This window comes from Megalopta genalis, chromosome 2 (assembly GCF_051020955.1).
Source record: "Megalopta genalis isolate 19385.01 chromosome 2, iyMegGena1_principal, whole genome shotgun sequence".
Lineage (NCBI taxonomy): Eukaryota > Metazoa > Arthropoda > Insecta > Hymenoptera > Halictidae > Megalopta > Megalopta genalis.
Window position 1 is genome coordinate 32,040,590 of NC_135014.1, and position 18,754 is coordinate 32,059,343.

The 18,754-nt window shown below is 43.0% G+C and overlaps 1 protein-coding gene across 1 annotated transcript; it reads right to left on the reverse strand.

The window, feature by feature from the left end:
- Positions 1 to 579: 579 nt before the first annotated feature.
- LOC117225552 (uncharacterized) lies at positions 580 to 17,180 on the reverse strand. Its single transcript, XM_033479215.2, has 3 exons — positions 16,770 to 17,180; positions 12,437 to 12,652; positions 580 to 7,809 (listed from the first exon to the last, which is right to left on the reverse strand). Exons 1-3 carry the CDS (start codon positions 16,872 to 16,874, stop codon positions 7,723 to 7,725), a joined length of 408 nt encoding a protein of 135 aa, XP_033335106.1. The 5' UTR covers positions 16,875 to 17,180; the 3' UTR covers positions 580 to 7,722.
- Between the last annotated feature and the right edge of the window lie 1,574 nt (positions 17,181 to 18,754).

Genomic DNA, 18,754 nt, shown 5'->3' on the forward strand with positions numbered 1-18,754 from the left:
TATGAGGAACTAACGGAGGGAAATACATACATACTTGCGATGTCTGTCGGGGAATTTCTCGCGGCGAGCCTAGAATAATAACGGAACCCGTTCCTCTTGGCATGCATTTTCTCCTGCATTTTGCGAACCGGAGTTCCCGATAAGCGCGCAACGATCTAGAGAGTGTGCTCGAAGAACCGCAGAAGATGCATAAGGAACCGCGGACCGTGCATAAAGAACCGCAGAAGACGCGTAAAGCTCCGCGGAATGCGCGTAAAGAGTGCATAAAGAGTGCGCGAAGATCTTGAATTTCGAAAATGAACCGTGATGTTAAAGTTTTTCAGGCTTTCCGACGAATACGTTTCATCGCGCTGAACAAAATCCCGCAACCAGGAATGTACCTTCAAACGAAAAAAATCTCGAAAACAACATATTCTCGGGAAATACAACTATTTTTCGCAGATATTTCGATCTGAAGTTTTCGAGCGAACACGTGGTGTGATAGCAAGCGTGTCACGCCAGCCAAAATGCGAACAGAATCCGCAGAAAGGCGTGATCCGCGCGACCGCAAGCGAATCAAGAACGAACGAGGCGACAGTAGCCAGTTATGATACAAGTTTATTGAATCACTGTTTGTTTTTTGTCTCGCGAATCAACAATGACAGTGGGCCCCATCGTGTGTGTCGTCTTCATTTTCGCGGCGTCGACGATTCGTCCAATAAAATTACTAAAACGCGCCCGTTTCAACGTGTCTCCCTGCAGCCGCCGATAGAATGATGATCGTGATGGTAATAATAATAGTAATAATAATAATAGTAGTAATAATAATAATAGTAATAATAATAATAATAGTAGTAATAATAATAATAACAATAATAATAATAATAATTAATGATAATTAATCAATAATAGCGATAATAGTAGTAATAATCATAATGATAGTAATAATATTATACAATAATAACGAGAGATATGCTAATTTTCCGATAATAATCAATAGATAACAATTAAAATATACATATGATTGTTTCATAGATTTCCTCGTGTACGTGTCTGCTTTGTGTATGTCCTCTCTCTGTGTGTGTGTATGTGTATGTATAATAGCAATCGGGTAACCAATCGTTTGACTCTCTTTCGTTTTCGTTCGATCGATAGTTCTTTTTGTTAAACCTAGTTCCCTATACATATTAGAAATTTCCCCTTTGATTCGTGATATGGCTTTTGTGACGCAGTAATGAATAATGGATTAACGCGCGTAGGTTTTCGGATAACATCCCCTACAATGCCCGTCACATTCTCCGTGAACCTTCAATCACACTTTCTTCTCTCTTCTCTCTCTTTCTCTCAGTGTCATTCAGTTTTTCTCTCCCCCCCCTCTCTCGCTCTCATACAATATCTCTCTCTCGATCTCTCTCTCGATTTCTCTCTCGATCTTTCTCGATCTCTCGATCACTCGAACATTCGCTCACCGTCACACACTCGCGCGGATTCGTTTTCTTTTTTTTTATCAAATCGTCAGAGCTGCTCTCCCCGATGATACTAATTAATCGATTCATATATGCGTACATAGTTGCAATATATATACAGTACATGTCCACGGCGGGCGAACAGCTCGCCGCGCCGGTACAAATAGCGAATTCGATTACTCCTACGAACGATCCTCGTAACAAAATGAATCATATCGTCGATGCCCGTGCGCGATGATCCACGGCCCATCGCGATGATCTCGCCGGCGCGAGATCGACGCGCCTCGGTTCAAGCGTCCCTTGAATTAAAAAAGAAGCTATCCCCGCTCGTTTATGTTTCCGTTTCGTCCGCGAACGATGGCGACGCGCGCGCGCGGCGATCCGTCGATCCGTCGATCCGACGATCCGCCGCGTCGCCGCCCCGTTTCCGTCCCGAACGGACGCCGCCGTCGGCGACGATTTAAAAAGTACTCGAGAGACGGTACGCGTGAAAAGTGCTAGTGTTAGGTACAAAGAGGAAAATATATGTATATGTATATATATACCTATATGTATATGTATATACTATAGCGTAGGATGAAAATAGCGAGTGTCCTCTTTCTTTGGAAAAATAGTCTCGAAACCTGGTCTCCCGCGAGAAAGACGAAACCAAATCAACGAAATCGTGCTTGACCAAATCGGCTGCCGATCGCGGCGCAGAGCGATTCACAAAAGCCGGGCATACCTAAGTGGAAAAAAATCATCGGAGAATGTCCGAAACGAATCTCTCAATTGTTCTCCGAACGTGTTCGGTTTTTAAGATCGATCGATCAACGTTCTATCGAACTGTTATCATTTACTCTAACGATCACCGACTGCTCTAGGTTAAAATTAGCGCGACCATTTTCAATGGAAGCCATCTTGTAGATGATAAATTAACATTAATAGTTTCGTTGATCGAATTCAGCTTGATAATATCCTGATATGTTAACGCTTTAATGAACACTTTGTTTAATGATTACACCTAGGACAACGTTAATATATTCTCTCCTGAATAATAATCTCGAAACGGATTATTAACGAATAACATTATTCCAGATAGGTTATCGATTCACGGATAAAACGACTGTGGCCATCGAACAATTAATTTAAACATCGTCTATGACAGATCTCCGATATGAATCTGTTTAAATAAATTATTAAAATATACGATAAAGATACAAGAATAACGTCAATATATGTATTTCCTCTTAAATAATAATCTCGAATAACAATAACCTTAAATAACATTATTCGAGATGTATCATTGATTTGCGAATAAAACGACGGTGGCCATCGGACGATTAATTTCAAAATTGTCCACGACAAATCTCCGATACGAAACTATTCAGGTAAATCGTTCAAATACAATGATAAAGATACAAAGAACAACGTTAATATATTCTCTCCTAAATAATAATCTCAAATAACAATAACCTTAAATAACATTATTCGAGATGTATTATCGATTCGCGAATAAAATGACAATGGTCATGGAACATTTCATTGAAAAACTGTCGATCGTAGACCGTTGCGACACGAATCCATTGGTAACTTGTTCTTCAAATATATGCAACATCGTCAACAATTTCAACGTCGATCGAAAAATTCGTTTGAAGCGAGGTTCGCCGGTTCAGGGCTGACTGAATATTTTTTTCTGTGAGCGATTTCGTTGGATCTGATCTGCAATTGGTTCCGTCTTTTGTGAATCGCTCCGCGCACATTCTCTCTCTCTCTCTCTCTCTTCGTCTCTCACTCTCGCCGCCGCTTTCTCGCCAGCTCTCCGCTCCTTATTTACAAATTCACCTAGGTATACAAGCTACGCCTGAGGCTAGAAAAAAATGCGATCGCTCGAGCGCAGGCAGGTCGATCCTCCCGGTTCTCCAGTGAAATCGAGATCCCCCGTGATCGACCTTCAGCCCGGCGCGCGCGCGCGCAGATCGACGCCGATCGGCGGCGCGTCACGCGAGCACAATTTTCCCCTCGTGTCCCGCGGGGGAGGAAACGGCCGAACAAAAATTGCGGTTCGTCGTGGTGATCTTTAGTAAAATGTTCGTTGAGCCCCCATGGGGCGAAAAACCGCTGACCCTCTGAGTCTCCTGAAATCTACCACAGCACGTGTACCAATGCCGACGCTCTCGTCGTCGACGATCACCGAGAAAATACAAAGATCCCGCGCCGAGAGAAGACTTCCGGTCTCCCCTATCGTCGCTAATTAACACGTTCCGTGCCGAGCTTTTTTTACTCGAATCTTCACACTTTGATATTTTACTAAAACTCGATGTATTACGTGCAATTATTAATTCTCGTACACATAACAACGTAACAAAAACTTATCAACGCCCATTCTTGCGGTGGAAATTGATTCTTCGGTTCTAAATTTCTTGTAAACAATTTGTTCAGTTCGCTAAGTAAACATGCAAGCGTGTACCATCGATGGTACACGTGGCACGGAACGTGTTAACACCGATCCGACACGTTTTCGCCGGTTCACCTGACTTTTATCGTCACCAGCGACGACACGGACCCGCGTTATCACGCACTGTGCAACACGCGTTTTAATTAAACGTCTCGCGGAGATCTCTATCTGCGATCGAACCGAAAGATAAACAAATAAAACGCCGTTTTTCCTTCAAGCTTTCAAGCGTTTATCGTGTCCGAACGGTAATAATAATAGTTACGCAGTTGTTTCTTGCGCGGAATTATTCTGCGAACTCTCCCCGAATAAAACGGCGCGGGTTAACAACGAATTACAAATAAATAGGCACGTTTAACACGTTGACTGCCACGCGTGTTTACAACAAAATCTCCTACAGGCCACCCGTGCCGCTATAGGAAGCGTGCGCTGTTAATTCATATCTGTTTCTGTTTCTGCATGAACAGTTGGAATCTTTGCCGAGTACCGAATGGTATAATTTAAAATCTCTGCCCTTATTTTTGTTCAATAATGAAAAGAGATCGGATTGCCCGGAAGGAGAAGCATAAATAAAATTACACGTCAGATTCTGATTTGGATACTGATAAATATAATCTTAGTGATAATGAATGTTATGAAGATACTATTGACGAGGACTATATATACTGAGGAAGCTACAGTTCAAATAAAAGATACGAAATGGACCGATCAGAGGCACGGGCATATCTGAAAAAACGAACAACTTTTTGTCCAAGCTGTCCCGATCAACCTCAACTTTGCAGAGAATGTTTTAATGTTATACACTGCGAATAATTTTTTTAATAAACCATTTTTATAAGAATTCAATAGTTTCGTTACCTCCTGTAGAATATTTGTCGAAATATTTTCGGAAATCCTTTGTAAGTAGTGAAATCAGCGTCACCCGAATTACGGGTGACGTGGCCTGATGAGAACTTTTGCTGTCACCCGAATACGGGTGACGCGGCAGTCAACGTGTTAAAAGAAAAGAATCGTTAAACGATCGGCTGCAATGTTGTTGCACAGTGTGTGATCGACGTTTCTCATTGGACCCGTCCCTCGGCCGACGACGATCTCCAAGTCTCGATCCGCGTGTCCCGATCGATCGGCGGAAATCGGATCGCGACGATCGAAATCGTGCGCAGCTATGTGTATATAAAAATCGGAGAATAGTGTCTATGTACAGTGTGTTCGCGTGGAAGGCAAGGCTACACGAATAGACTTCGTAGTCGAAGTGATCTCCCGATGGAGCTCGCGCAATTAATTATACAGATTTTTCCCCTCCGCAACGTCGCGCGGCTCGGTGAACGATCTCCACGCGTTCCCATTGGCTGTCGACTTTGTGCTGCCCGGCGATCGATCGCGTAACTACTGCGGATAGAAACGCGACGCTAGGGGGGTCGACAGGGGACGACGCTACGGCGGAAACAACAACCATACAATTACATGGACACGTCGATAACACATGAATACATCGTAACGTTTAATCACACAACAACAACTCTTTCAATCTCGCATTCTCTCTGTCTCTGTCGCTCGCGCTCTCTCTCGTTCTCTCTCGCTCTGAAATTCGTAGAAACCGTAACAATCGTATAGAAACTCGAAACTCGTCGCCCAGTAGCATCAATGTACATCTCCCGCCCGCAAGCATCGGGACACCGCCGTTCGATATCGACAAAAATTCGAGCGATCTTTCCGCGCACGAGAAGATCGAGTTTCGTCGCCCTGAGCTTCGATTAGAAATTCTCGAGGACCCAGTTACTTTTTAACAATCGTTCACGTTTTAATCTCGCCCCCACCCCCCCTCCCTCCCTCACACCCGGCTGTCCCGATGCTTCGGGACGCGCGTCGTTAAATCGATCCAGCGAATTTATTTAAAAAGCTTCGAGCCCGAAGAACCCCTTTCGATATACAGGGCGTCCAAAAAACGTTTTGAAAAATACCTTCGACCGTCCAGGTTCCCCGACCGCGAGAACGTCTCGGCTTGAAAATGATCCACTAGCTGCTCTAAATGTCGCGTATAAAAGTGATCGTGTGGTCGTCCGCGCTCGAGTCGATCGTCGAGTCGACCGGGCTTGGGCTTGGTTTAAAAAAAGAAAGAAAATCACTCGGGATCGAATCGAATAGAACTGGCACCCGTTCTCTGCCCCGGAAGCACGATTTTCACCTTTGTCCGATAAAGACACGATTCTTGCAATAAAACGTCTGTTTCGATCGCCGGTGAAAATTTCGTCGCCGGTTTCCTCTGGCCGAAAGACAGGCAGCTTCGACTGCGATCTTTTCGCGGCGGAAACTTGAGCCGGTGAACATGAAAACAGTGGAAAGAATATCTGTGCCGTTGAACACACGTCGAGTGCCAAAGATCAAGCTCAAGAAATCACGCGATACCAAGGCCGTTTAATTAATGAAACCGAAATTTAAATTCGAAATTGAAATTCAAATTTCCGATTAGAGGATGAAACAGTCCAACTCTTTCGCCCTTTTAACCCCAGAACGGCCTTGGGGTTGGCCCCATAAAATTTTCAATTCGCTGCAAACCAGCAAATGAATACGAAAACGTTCAGGTTCTGTGTCACATAACCTATAATATATGTGGTATATAGTAATAATTTTATAATAAATAATCAAAACACAACCCCATAATGTTACTTATGGCGAAGACTAGAAGAGGGTTGTTCTAGGGTTAACCTAATCCGTTGCATCTTTCTGATTTTATCAGAGAAAAGTAACCGGACTGAACTTCTCAATTCAGATTGAATTAAACGATACACTTTGACACTAGGTTTACGGAACCCGTCAAAATGGCGGGTCGCTAATCATTTCATTTTCGATTATTCAGATTGTAAAGATAGATATTTACGAGTTATTTATTGGATGTATGCATTGCTTGCGGCAAATATTACAAAAATAACTCGTTCAAAATCAGAATAAACGTCCTATTGTTACTTTTATAAATCAATATGAAACAGCCGCTTCTAACGCTCCGCAAATCTAGTGCTAATTTCGTAAAAATCTCGAGATTGTCGCCGTGGCAGTCAAAATGTTAAAGTAGATAAGGAATCGATGATTTGCGGAAAAATTCGCAGCCCAGTTGCGTCCGATTCGAGGCCCGAGGGTTCCGCTTGGAAAAGAGGGCCCAACCCGGTCGTCGAGGAAGAGAACCGAAAAGGAAAAGTGTAAGAGAGATTCGTGTCTGTGCGCACCGTGTTCAGGGCACGGGGGACTCAATTGTGGTCCGTCCGGAGCCCTTACAAATATGATTATATTAAAATACTCGGTGTAAAAATATGTATGGTACAGCCGGTGACGAGGCACGTAAATCGTCGTCGGTGCCTCGTCCAAGAAAACTGATCAGCTCTCTCTCTCTCTCTCTCTCTCTCTCTCTCTCTCTCTCTCTCTCTTCAGCCAGCGAGAGTCCTGGTCTCACCGGAAGTCCTTCCCCGGCTTGTACTTCGTGATTCGTTTTCCTCGACCGTGTTTTGATCGTGTCGTCCATTTCGACGCGAATTCCGTCGTCCTCGGCCGATGATCCCTCCTCTTCTTCTTCTTCTTCATCATCCTGTGCGTCGTCCGATGCATGTCCTGTCTTCCAACGCTGCTCCTCCGAGTCCTGCAGAACGTTCGCTCCGTTCGTAGAACCGAGTTCGTTTGATCTCTAGCAGTTCGCAACAATGTTGTCGGTGGTCTGCGTCGGGGGCGCGCACCTGCCCCCGTGCTCGTCGATGCTTCTTCTTGGGTTTCCGGTGACAACTCGGGGCGTCGCGACGCCCCCGAGCCTCAGGTCACGTCCACCACGAGTCCGTGAATCCGATCGTCGGCTGGCTGCTACGTCAGCAGCTTGAAGAACATCAGGGCGAGGGATATGTTGATGAACAGCACCAGCATCACCAGCTTCTGCCGGGAGAACCAGTCCTGAAACAGGATTCGCGTCAGATACATTGTAACCTCGTGTGGCGATCTTTGTAATGTTTTGTTGCCGTGTTGCAGTTCGAGCTATCATATTACGTTCTTCAGTAAGACCTGAATTTTCTGGACATATGCTCTTACCGACAAAAATTATGCAACTTTGCGTACCGTGAAGACTCGAGCAGAATTTGATATTTTAATAAATATATACGTCTTACTAAATTGGGAGTGTATATTATAGTGAAGAATATAACGCTTTGCTTATACTGTAATATTGTTTTGTTTAATACGACAAATAAAAAGGATATAAAATGCCGAAAGAAAAAAAAATTGAAAATTGAAAATTGAGAATTGAAAATTGGAAATTGAGAATTGAGAATTGGAAATTGAGAATTGAGAATTGAGAATTGAAAATTGAGAATTGAGAATTGAAAATTGAAAATTGAAAATTGAAAATTGAAAAATTACAAAAGAGTGAAATAAATATTTTCGTTGACACAATACGAATTTTTAGACTACGTTAAGGTTCACTACACACAAGAATATGCATCCGTGTAACGCGTTTCTCAACTTTTGTCGGTGAGTGTATGTTCGACAGAAGCGTTTCAAACGAATGTATAAAACAAAATGATTACACGTAAAGCAAGCATTAAATACTGTGAAAAATGTTGAAGACTTCGTTTCAACTTTTCTTCAGCGTTCGTCAATCATTTTCTATTTTCTCAGGTGTTTTTTGTCTGGGAGATCGCTCCCTCGTCTCCCACAGATTGCAGTTTTCCGACTGGTCTTTTAATTAAGGAGACTCGATATGAATCTTATTATGAACGTAAGACAGCGTATTTACATTGGCTGTGGAGTGGGATGCGGAATACATGAATGCATAATACACGAATATACGTACAATATTATGAATATATGAATAGAAAAGGAATATAAATCGCGCGTATATGAATACAATACGCTATTCGAAAGTTGTCGAAACGAATGAATTGTTACTAAAAATTCTTCTGCAATCCTTGGTCTCCCTACAAAAAAAAAAATAGGAGAAAAAAGCTGCGTTCGTCCTCGCGCAACCTGTTCCGATCATAATAATCGATACCCTATTCGTTTACCAATTTATCTCCATAACATCGCGTTCGCAGATCATGTTTAAAAACGTTCGGACGCATGGTAGCAGCTGAATCGTCGTGTTCGCCGATAATCGCGCAGGCAGAGCGATACACCGTATCGCTGCGAAAAAGCGACAGCATCCACGTGGAAGAACGTGCAAAGTTGTTGAGATTTCATAACAGTGCTCGTCACTCCGTGTAACAGCTCGTGCAACAAGTTTGCTCGAGCTGCACGAGATTCACGATTGTAAAAATAGTGTTTCTCTAACGACGCAAGAAAAATGAAACAACAAGAAGAAGGAGGAGGAGGAGGAAACGAGAGAAGGGAAAAAGAAGCGAAACGAAAAAGTGTGACGATGTTGTTACATAATGGAGAGGAGCCTGGAGGTTTTTAGGGGTTCGAGAGTGCGCAACGTTGCACGTACCACGCCGGAGACGGGAACGTTTTTATCGATACGATGCGGCCGATAATAATATTGCGCGAAAGGTGTACGATCGCGCGACAGGTAATTGCGATTCAAGAGGATGACCGGCGCAGACCGGATATTCAAAGCGGCCGGCTCGATTAAACATTCATAATCACGTATCAATACTCGCGCGACCTACTCTCGCAATCGTCCGATAAGAAGTGAGCGTTTTTGCGTCGTCGATTCGAGCGTCAGGTTGTCCCGTTCTCTCCTTCTCTTTTCTTTCTCGGCTTCTCTCTCTCTCTCTCTCTCTCTTTCTCTCTCTTTCTCTCTCTCTCTCTCTCTCTCTCTCTCTCATTCGGTTTTCCCCTTCTTTATTTTTTCGCCAAGGCCAAACCGACTAGGGTATTGCGTCTACTTTCCGTTCTACGCAACATTTCGTCCGCGTTTTCGATATGTCATTGCCGTCATAGGGCTTCATCCTAACACCCCTAGGCCCTAAACTCTCCCGAGGAGCAGCTGTTGGGTCTCATCTTCTATAGCAAGTCAACTCATTTGTTTGAGGGTTTTTTAATTCGTTTGGTATGGTCCACAATTTTTCTGGAGGCTCTGCAATTTTTCTGCAGGCTCTGCAATTTTTCTGCAGGTTCTGCAATTTTTCTGCAGGCTCTACAATTTTTCTGGAGGCTCCACAATTTTTCTACAGGCTCTCAGAATCTTTTCAAGCGTCTAGAAGTCCATCTGGAGGCTCTACAATGTTTTCTACAGACCCTGAGAATCTTTCCGAGCGTCCGCAAGTCCATCCGATGATTCTACAATTTCTCTGCAGGCTCTACAATGTTTTTTAAAGTTCAGCAACTCTTCTGGGAGTTCCACAATTTTTCTGCGAGCTCTACAATCTTTTTTCAAGGTTCAACTACCCTTCTGCAGGCTGTACGATTTTTCTAGAGCGCCTAATATTTTCCTACAGGTGTTACAATCTTCGTTGATGGTTCTAAAATTTGTGGACGGTTTTACAGTCTTTTTGGAGATTCTACAAATTTTCTACAGGCTTTGTAATTTTTTTGAGGAAATTCTGCTACCCTTCTGGTGGATCTAGAATTTTTCTAAAGACCCTGTAATGATTTCAGTGATTCTACTATAATTCTGCAGGTGCTATCATTTTTACAGATCTTAAATTTTTTTAGAGGTTCTACAACACTTCTGGAGGTTTTACAATATTTCTACAGGCCCTGAAATATTTTTCAGAAGTTCTACAATTTTCCTAGAGGACTCATAATTTTTCTGAAGAGAGTTTCACAATTTTTCTGCTCATCCTAGGAGCTCCAAAATCATTTTGGATGTTCTACAAGTTTTCTGAAGTTGTTACAATTTCGTTCAGAGACTCTTCAATCTTTTTTGTAAGTTCAACCATTCTCTTGCACCCGCGACACCCAAAGCACGCAGCGTGAGACAGCCCTGATTGTTTGTTTCTGCTCTGGCTTTATCAATTTCTTGTCGTCCTTCGGAAATGGTGAAACACCTTTCAACGAGACTTTATGCACGATACCGTACGCCATGGTTACGTGTGTCGCGAGACAGGAAAGATAAGATTTCGATAAACTTTTTCTAGACTAAGCAGACTGATGGACGTCGGTCTAATCTGACCCAGGCAACAACGGTAATAGCCTTCGTTGCTCATCGCTAAAACTGCGCTAAAACTGAGTCATTGTAAATCCAACTGCTGACGGTATCAATGAATCTATATATTCGTCATCGATTGATACATCTTCTTCATGGTAAGAGATAAAAAAATCCAGCACCTCGTTTCAACATTCTCATCAAATTCGTCTTATCGCTCTGTACAATCTATTTTAATTCCGTTCTCTAATCGGAAAAGAAACATTGTCAGCCGAGAAATTATCACAAAAATGTTGGTACAAATCATCATCGACTATTATTTGCGATCGAGTATAGGGATCGAAAGCTATTGTGCTTCCCGTTTCACAGCTGTCTGGACAATCAACAGATTTAATTGTTTACGCGAAACTTTCGTATCGACTGCTCATGCTCCATAATCGGTATCGCATAATCACGCTGATTAATTCACGTGTAATGCCCCGCGTACATGTAGTTTCACGGCGCAAGATGTTTCAAGATAAAAAGACAAAGAATCCGCCGCCGATTGTTATTGATTCCTCGAAACAGATATATCGTACGCAACGACCGGATGACTGTATGTGTACGCATTGTATATACACGGTAGCCCAGTGTAAAACATCATGAATCATTCTAAGCTAGCACGCAGCTGCGTGGTTAACAAGTTCGATCGGGTTTACACAAAGATTGGAATAAAATTAGCCGCGTCCGAGGACCAAATGTATTTGCGGAACAGTTCGGACAACGGGTTCGTTACAGTACGCCATAAAAAAGCCTAGAATTCGTCGCAAGGGAGAACTTCTATCTAGAACTGCTATATAGAATATATATAATATAATATTATATATTATATAATATACATATATATATTTATTATATAAAATATTATAATATATTATATTATATTATATATATTATATATATATTTGTATTATAATATTATTATATATTATATTATATTATAATATTATTATATATTATATTATATTATAATATTATTATATATAATATTATATAATATAGAACTGCTTCCTGCAAATCTGCTTTGCAGGAAATTGTAAAAATTTACCTCTCTTTTTTTTCCAATTACAATTCCACGAGAGAATGAATTCCAGATGCTCCGGGTCGATAGAAAAGAAAATTGCTTTACCGATCAAAATATTATTCCCGGCGAACGAAACTGACCGATCAAGGATTACGTCAATTCTCGATAAAAATACTGAAATGACGAACAAGTTCATGCCTATGCAAACACTTTCACGGCCCGCTATCTGTGCCGATGCGATAGTCAACCTGTCGGGGCATAAATATTCAATGATGATCGAGAACTGCGTCAAATTCTTTATAAAAATTCTGCTTGAACTAATGAGATTCATCATCGCGCAAACACGATCGGACTATCGATGACTCAGGGAACGGTGAACGCGGCCAGGCTATTGTTCGGCAGGGAGCAAGGTGAAAGTCCCCGGCGATACTCACTTTAACCTGAGGACTGACCAAGTAGAGGAGAGGGTTGGCTCTGAGCCTCTCGCTCTCGTCGATTTGCCTGCGGATTTCCTCCCTCCTCATGCTGCTCAGGATACTGACTTCCTCCCTGGAGAGCGGCGCCGTGGCAGTCAGCTGAATGGGCTGCGCCACATCCGGCAGTGACTTCTTTCGTTGAAGGGAGACCGCCGCTGCCGCCGCCGGCATCGCCTGCACGAAGAAAGGAAACGAGAAACAAAGAGAGAGAGATGGCCCACGGACACGGCGAACATCTTAAATTCTAAGGGGCGAGGGTGTACAGGTGGCCGCGGCTACGTCTCCGAAAGGACAATGGGATCCCTTAATAGGATAACCTCAAAGGGGCGCCCTTTCGCCGGGCGTGCTTTCACATGGCACAAGTCATTGCGAAAGCACTATCGACGGCCAATCGAATTTAGTCGCCATTATCGAACCCTCCGGTGGGACCGGAGTTAGTTAGTTATTTTGTTGACTTTTAACCTTTTTCTTCTATGAGAACAGTTGTAAATTCATAGAAATTTGTATTTTATATATTGGAACGTAAATGAAAGATTTTTACTTTTTTTCGGAAATGAGAAAATGCTTCAGTTGGACAGTAACAATTATTCTGCTTCGAAAAAGATAAAATAAAAATTAGTATTAATCTTGGAACTGCTTTCGTCTATTTTTTGGCATAAGTAATATTGTCGGGCTGCGAGCGATCCGAAATAAAATCTTAATAACTAAAATATTACTTATTATTTTGCAAATATAATAAAAAAATATATAAACATATTATTTATATTATTATTATTATAGGATGCATAATCTGATTGTTTTAGTATCTATTTGCAATCTATTTAATCGGGTGGGTGAAACTGAAAGCACTGGCAAAAATGAAAAGAAACTGAAAACACATCGGTGAACTAATTTCACCTTATTAAAATTATTACAGGAGGAAAGAAAATTGTACTTTTCTTGTAAATTTGTACATTTGTCTTGCAATCGATGCAGAAAAGTTTTATTTTGCATTAAGATCCGCGGTCCGTTAATACCTTGTTAACTCAGCCATCCCTTCCCAGAGCTAAGAATATCTTTGGGACACCCTGTATATCAAGCAAGTGATTCATAGAGTCTAGCAAGCGTCTCACTGAGTTGACAATGGATACTGTTGAGTAGACTACGGATCTTAATGCAATCATGACAAGAATTAATCTAAAAAAGCAGAAACATTGGAAGAATCTATGAATTCTATTTGTAACCTGTTAAAACTTTAAACATTAATTTCTATGCAGCTTTTCTTCAATGTGCACAAGTTAACTGAATATTTAATTGTTGTCGAATCTTTGACTCTTCGATAGATCACGATCTTTGTGGAATTACTTGAAAAATTAGTACAAAACAGCTGATACAAGAATTGGATTCGCAACTTCGATTATGGGATTACTGAAAAAATTAATGTAAAACAGCTGATACAAGAATTGGATTCGCAACTTCGATTATGGAATTACTTCAAAAATTAGTGCAAAACAGCTGATACAAGAATCGGATTCGCAACTTCGATTATGGAATTACTGAAAAAATTAGTGCAAAACAGCTGATACAGGAATTGGATTCGCAACTTCGATTATGGAATTACTTCAAAAATTAGTGCAAAACAGCTGATACAAGAATCGGATTCGCAACTTCGATTATGGAATTACTGAAAAAATTAGTGCAAAACAGCTGATATAAAAATTAGATTCGTAACTTGGCAGAGCTGTCAAGAGAGAAATTTAATTTCTCTGCGTCTATTTTCAAAGTCCACAGTCTACCGACCAGATCTTCTTATCAAACGTCGAAATCATGAGAGTTTTACACATTTGGCAAAAGAACGAGTAGAAAACAGCAGAGCCACGAAAACAGTCTGAGAATTTATACAATTATTTGCAACTTGGAAAAAGCAGTCTACCGATAAGTCTTCAATCGCTGACGTGTTTTCGAGTCATCTCGAGTCGTTCATTGTCTCGGTACGTTCGATCGATTGTGCTCGTCTTGGAGGACTTCTGTTCGCCGCAGACAAAAGAGAAGTTTGTTGGACGCGGGGTGCGGGGTCGAACGGATCAGGGGGGGTGAAAGGTCGCGGCTCGGAACGCGTCCGAGGTGAGAAACGGCAACTTGTTCGTCGGTTTGTCGGACGTTTTACGTGTTCATTAGTTCCACGATTCGGCGGATCGGCAGGGAAACGGGCCAGAAGGGTGTAACCTAGGGGAATCCTTGGACCGGTTCCAAAACGTGCAGCCTCGCTCGTAATCGCACGTAATAGTGATGCAAAGGCCACGCTGGCTCCGTGGATCCGTTGACCTTCGACACCGATTTTTCGTTCGGCTCTCGTGGAATCTCCGGACACGATAACCGGACCCCGACAACGATTATGTGCCCCGGTGTTAACGCCGATGCTAGTGACCTCTCGCAGCGAATTTTTACACGGAAGCGAAATATATCATCCGATAAGAGGCCGGAGATTAGAATAATCCAGTTTCCCAAGAAAAATCGAGGACGCGCCCTCTCTCTCTCTCCCTCTCTTTTATCTTTGGCCGGATTTTTGCCCCGTTTCACCAGCCGTAAAATCTAATCGGCGCCTCTGCCCTCTCGCCCGATGATAGTGCTCTGTAACTATGGCTCCCCCGGTGTCTTTAATTAACCCCCGATCGGAACTCTCGTCTCGTATCTTGTCTGGTATCGCCGGTTATGGGTCGGCGAGGCTCTATCGCTGGTTTCGAGGCTGCTACTCCGGAGCATTGTTAATTGCACCGATAATGTGATGCCCGCAGAGAAAAGCCCTGCATTAGCTTCCCGTACCTCTCTCGACAGCCCTGTCAAGCTTATCGGACGGTAATCCCTCTGTATTTTCGTCGATCATCGTGATTCATGCTGCAGCTGAATCAACCGATGTCGCACGATGAATTTCCAAGGTGTCGCCTGTCGATAAGGACACCTGGTGGTACTTCTAGGTGCCATGAAATGCCGCCGTTTTATCAGTTTTCTGCAGCCTCGCTGCTCGGATTCGGGCATTTCTATTTTCAGAAGTCGATTAATAACGTATATGTATTCTGATATATATACAATATATATATATAACTGATATTCTATATTTATTAGCTTTCGCAGAATTTGTGACAGCGACAGAAAAATTAAAAGAGAACGTCGACAAAGGATTATCGAGAGAAATAAGCTTTCTTGAAATCGATTCAACGGTTATCTTTCCTTGAATGCGATAATTGCGAACGAAAAACACTTATTTCAATACTTCGTCAACTTAAACCCGATATTAAAATGTTTGCGATTAAACAATTCGTCCCTGAACGATTTTTAGAGGGTGCTCTTCATCCCCAATTTTTCAGTGAAGATTATCTCGAGCCCCTAACAACTACAACTGAAAAAACGAACATCAGATATTTATCGCACATATTCAACGAAGACTATCTCCATCGCGTAACAACCATACGATAAGAGATCAAAAAACAAACTTAGGGTAGTAGTGCCGATTACTGTGAGGTGATCGATTCTCGTGTCTTTCGTTTGTTTTCGGGCATAATTAGCATAATTAATATCGAATAAAACATGTTCAATTTTACAAACGAGCAAAGTAAAAGAACGAAGATATTTCGCATGATTAATTCTTGTGTCTTTCGTTTGTTTTCGGGCATAATTAGCAATTTCACAAATGAGCAAAGTAAAAGAACAAATATTTCGCATGTGTGTCATGTTCGATAAATACAAACCTAATCATGCCGGAGAAGAAAGCAAAGACAGTACCTCCTCTACCAAATATTTCCCCAAATCCAGCCTCACACACGGAGATCGACGCTAGATTTACGACCAGCTCACCGCAGCATCCAGAAAAGGGTTACAATCTACCGTTTGAACGTGGAAGAGCCGAAGGTCAGCGAGCCTGATCAATCAAAGTGTACCGAAGAGTAACGTACAGCAATGTCTCCCTAACTGACGCACAGATTGTCCACAAAAATGGACAATTTTGGAAGAGGAGATACGATTATTCGTATCGGCTTGCAGCTCGTTGTTATAACTGTTGAAAATCGGTAACTATAAAAACGAGTTGCAAGGATCGAATGATCGTATCTCCTCTTCCCAAATTGTCCATTTTTTTGGACAATCTGAGCGTCAATTAGGGAAACATTATTGTATTCTGTTCGCTGTCGGATGAACGGGTCGGTAAATCTAGCGTAAAAAGTTGGCCGGCCAAGACTGGTGCCTCCAGTTCTCCCTAACACCGGACTACCTAACCGTTCGAAGGACGAGGTCGTATTGTTTTTGAGCCTTTTCGTACCTCCACGGGAGGCGCGACGATCCAGGACTCCGAGGCCCTCCTGGCCATGAGGGCAGGGCTGCATAACAGCGCCTCTTCCTCCTCGTCGGGCTCGGACCAGAACATCTTGCCGAGAACTGTCCCCGAGCTCTTCAGGTACAACGGGACCGAGCAATGCCTACCACCTTCGAATCACCGGCTGTCGCACCGCTTTCATCGTACACAGACTATCCCTGGGCATTTTTCAAATCGCGCGTCCCGCGAGCTTGGAGGCCTATCGGCGGCGGTCTCCGGGGGTGGCCACCCCTGCCGGACCGATCCGCGTCTCGAGAACCGTTCTCTCTGGAGCGCGCGACGGCGATTAGGGCAAATTCGGAGCCGCCTGCCTCCTGGTGAGGAAGCCAGCCCGCAGACTGAACGGCCCTGGCTGGTCCGACCGAAATAGAGAGACGCCCCACTATTTTCTTCGCGTAAATAGCACCGCGAGCAGCGCGTCGCGACGCTCACGGCTCCGCCGACGCTGCCAGAGCCTTGTCGATCCGCCGCTGCGTGATTTATGGCAGCGGCCCGCCGTTTCGCTGGCATTATTTCGGAATCGTTTCGCTTTTTCCCTCGCATGTGTCGAACCCTCCCCTATCGGCGCCTATTTTTAGGCCGGCTTCAGGTAAGCAACGACGAACGACCAGGATTTTGGGCGACCTTGATTGCACGGCTTGCCGGCACCCGGAGCCTTCTGGCGGCTTGAATGAGTCGCGTCCAAGGTCTTTTTGTCAGCTCCGAGGGGCTCGACCTCTCCGGGCCTGTTTATTTTTTCATTCGTTCACCTGGCTGGACTCCGTGCCGAGCGACAATAATCGTGGATATTCTTGCTGTAAGTTGCCGAGATTAGAGGAATCCGTGGTTTATTCTCTGCGTTCGAGCGTCTTCAGGGGTGGTTTTTGCTCGGGAAGTATATAGTAGCATTTTAGAGTTTTATTTTATGAAAGTCGGGAAGGGTTGCTCGCGAACAACCCTGAATGCTTCAGTAATCGATTGAACTTCTATAAAGTTTGAAATAAATGGATAAATACCTTCGACGATTTTATTCGCATAAATTTACTTATTATTTCAGATTGACAAACGGAGAGGTGTACGTTTATTTAAAATATAAGAAGTATCTATATTAAAAAGAAAAGTAATATTGTTCAAGTTTCTGCCCGTATTAATGCGCCCGATAGTGTAATAATACACGAAAATACAATTTGACCGACAAAAATAAGATGTATCTATGTTTAAAAGAAAACGGTAGCGTTATAATTCGTTGCTCCCGATAGTCTATCTTATAAACGCCTCGGTATTTCGGAACAATACACAAAAATATAATTTTAACGGGCAAAAATAAGAAGCGGCTATATTTAAAAGAAACTAAACGTGTATAATTTGTTGCTTTGTTTTCGAAAGAAAATTGATATCGTTGTTTACGTAGATCCGCTGAATGGCCGGCGAGATAAATGAAAGCGTAATGGATGGTAAATAAAGCCGGGATTTATGGGGCAAGTTCCCGTAATTTTTGGTTAATTAAAGGCCACCGGTGGGCAACAGCTGACGAGACCGAAGATGGCGGACGGAGAGAGAGAGGCCCGTCTACGACGAAGATCAAGCACCATTCGCGGGCCGTTCACGGCCGAATCTCGACCGGAAATATCGTTACGCAAATACAGCCGAACTCGCAATTCGCGTTCTCTGATTCACCTGGCTGGTATGCGAGCGAACTGGTCGTGATTTTCGTGAAATTTTGTTTTCGAACGCCTGCAAGCTAAAATGGGGCGCCTCCCAATTTCGTCTCGGATTTGCTCGGCGCCATTTCTATCCTGTTTGTTTGAACTGCGTTGCTGGTTCGTTCGCTTCTGATCGGACACATTCTTCTGTTTTCTTCGTCGTTTTCTTCTTTCGTCGAGATACGCAATCGTACGATTTCATCTTTTCATTGATGGCAAAGATCCGATCGAAATCTTGATCGAAGTCTT

Coding starts and splice junctions, on each gene's coding strand:
- LOC117225552 (XM_033479215.2), bottom strand. CDS start 16,874: ATGTTCTGGTCCGAGCCCGACGAGGAGGAAGAGGCGCTGTTATGCAGC. Junction 12,653..16,769: donor TCGTCGCGCCTCCCGTGGAG/GTACGAAAAGGC, acceptor TTCTTCGTGCAG/GCGATGCCGGCGGCGGCAGC. Junction 7,810..12,436: donor TGGTCAGTCCTCAGGTTAAA/GTGAGTATCGCC, acceptor ATCCTGTTTCAG/GACTGGTTCTCCCGGCAGAA.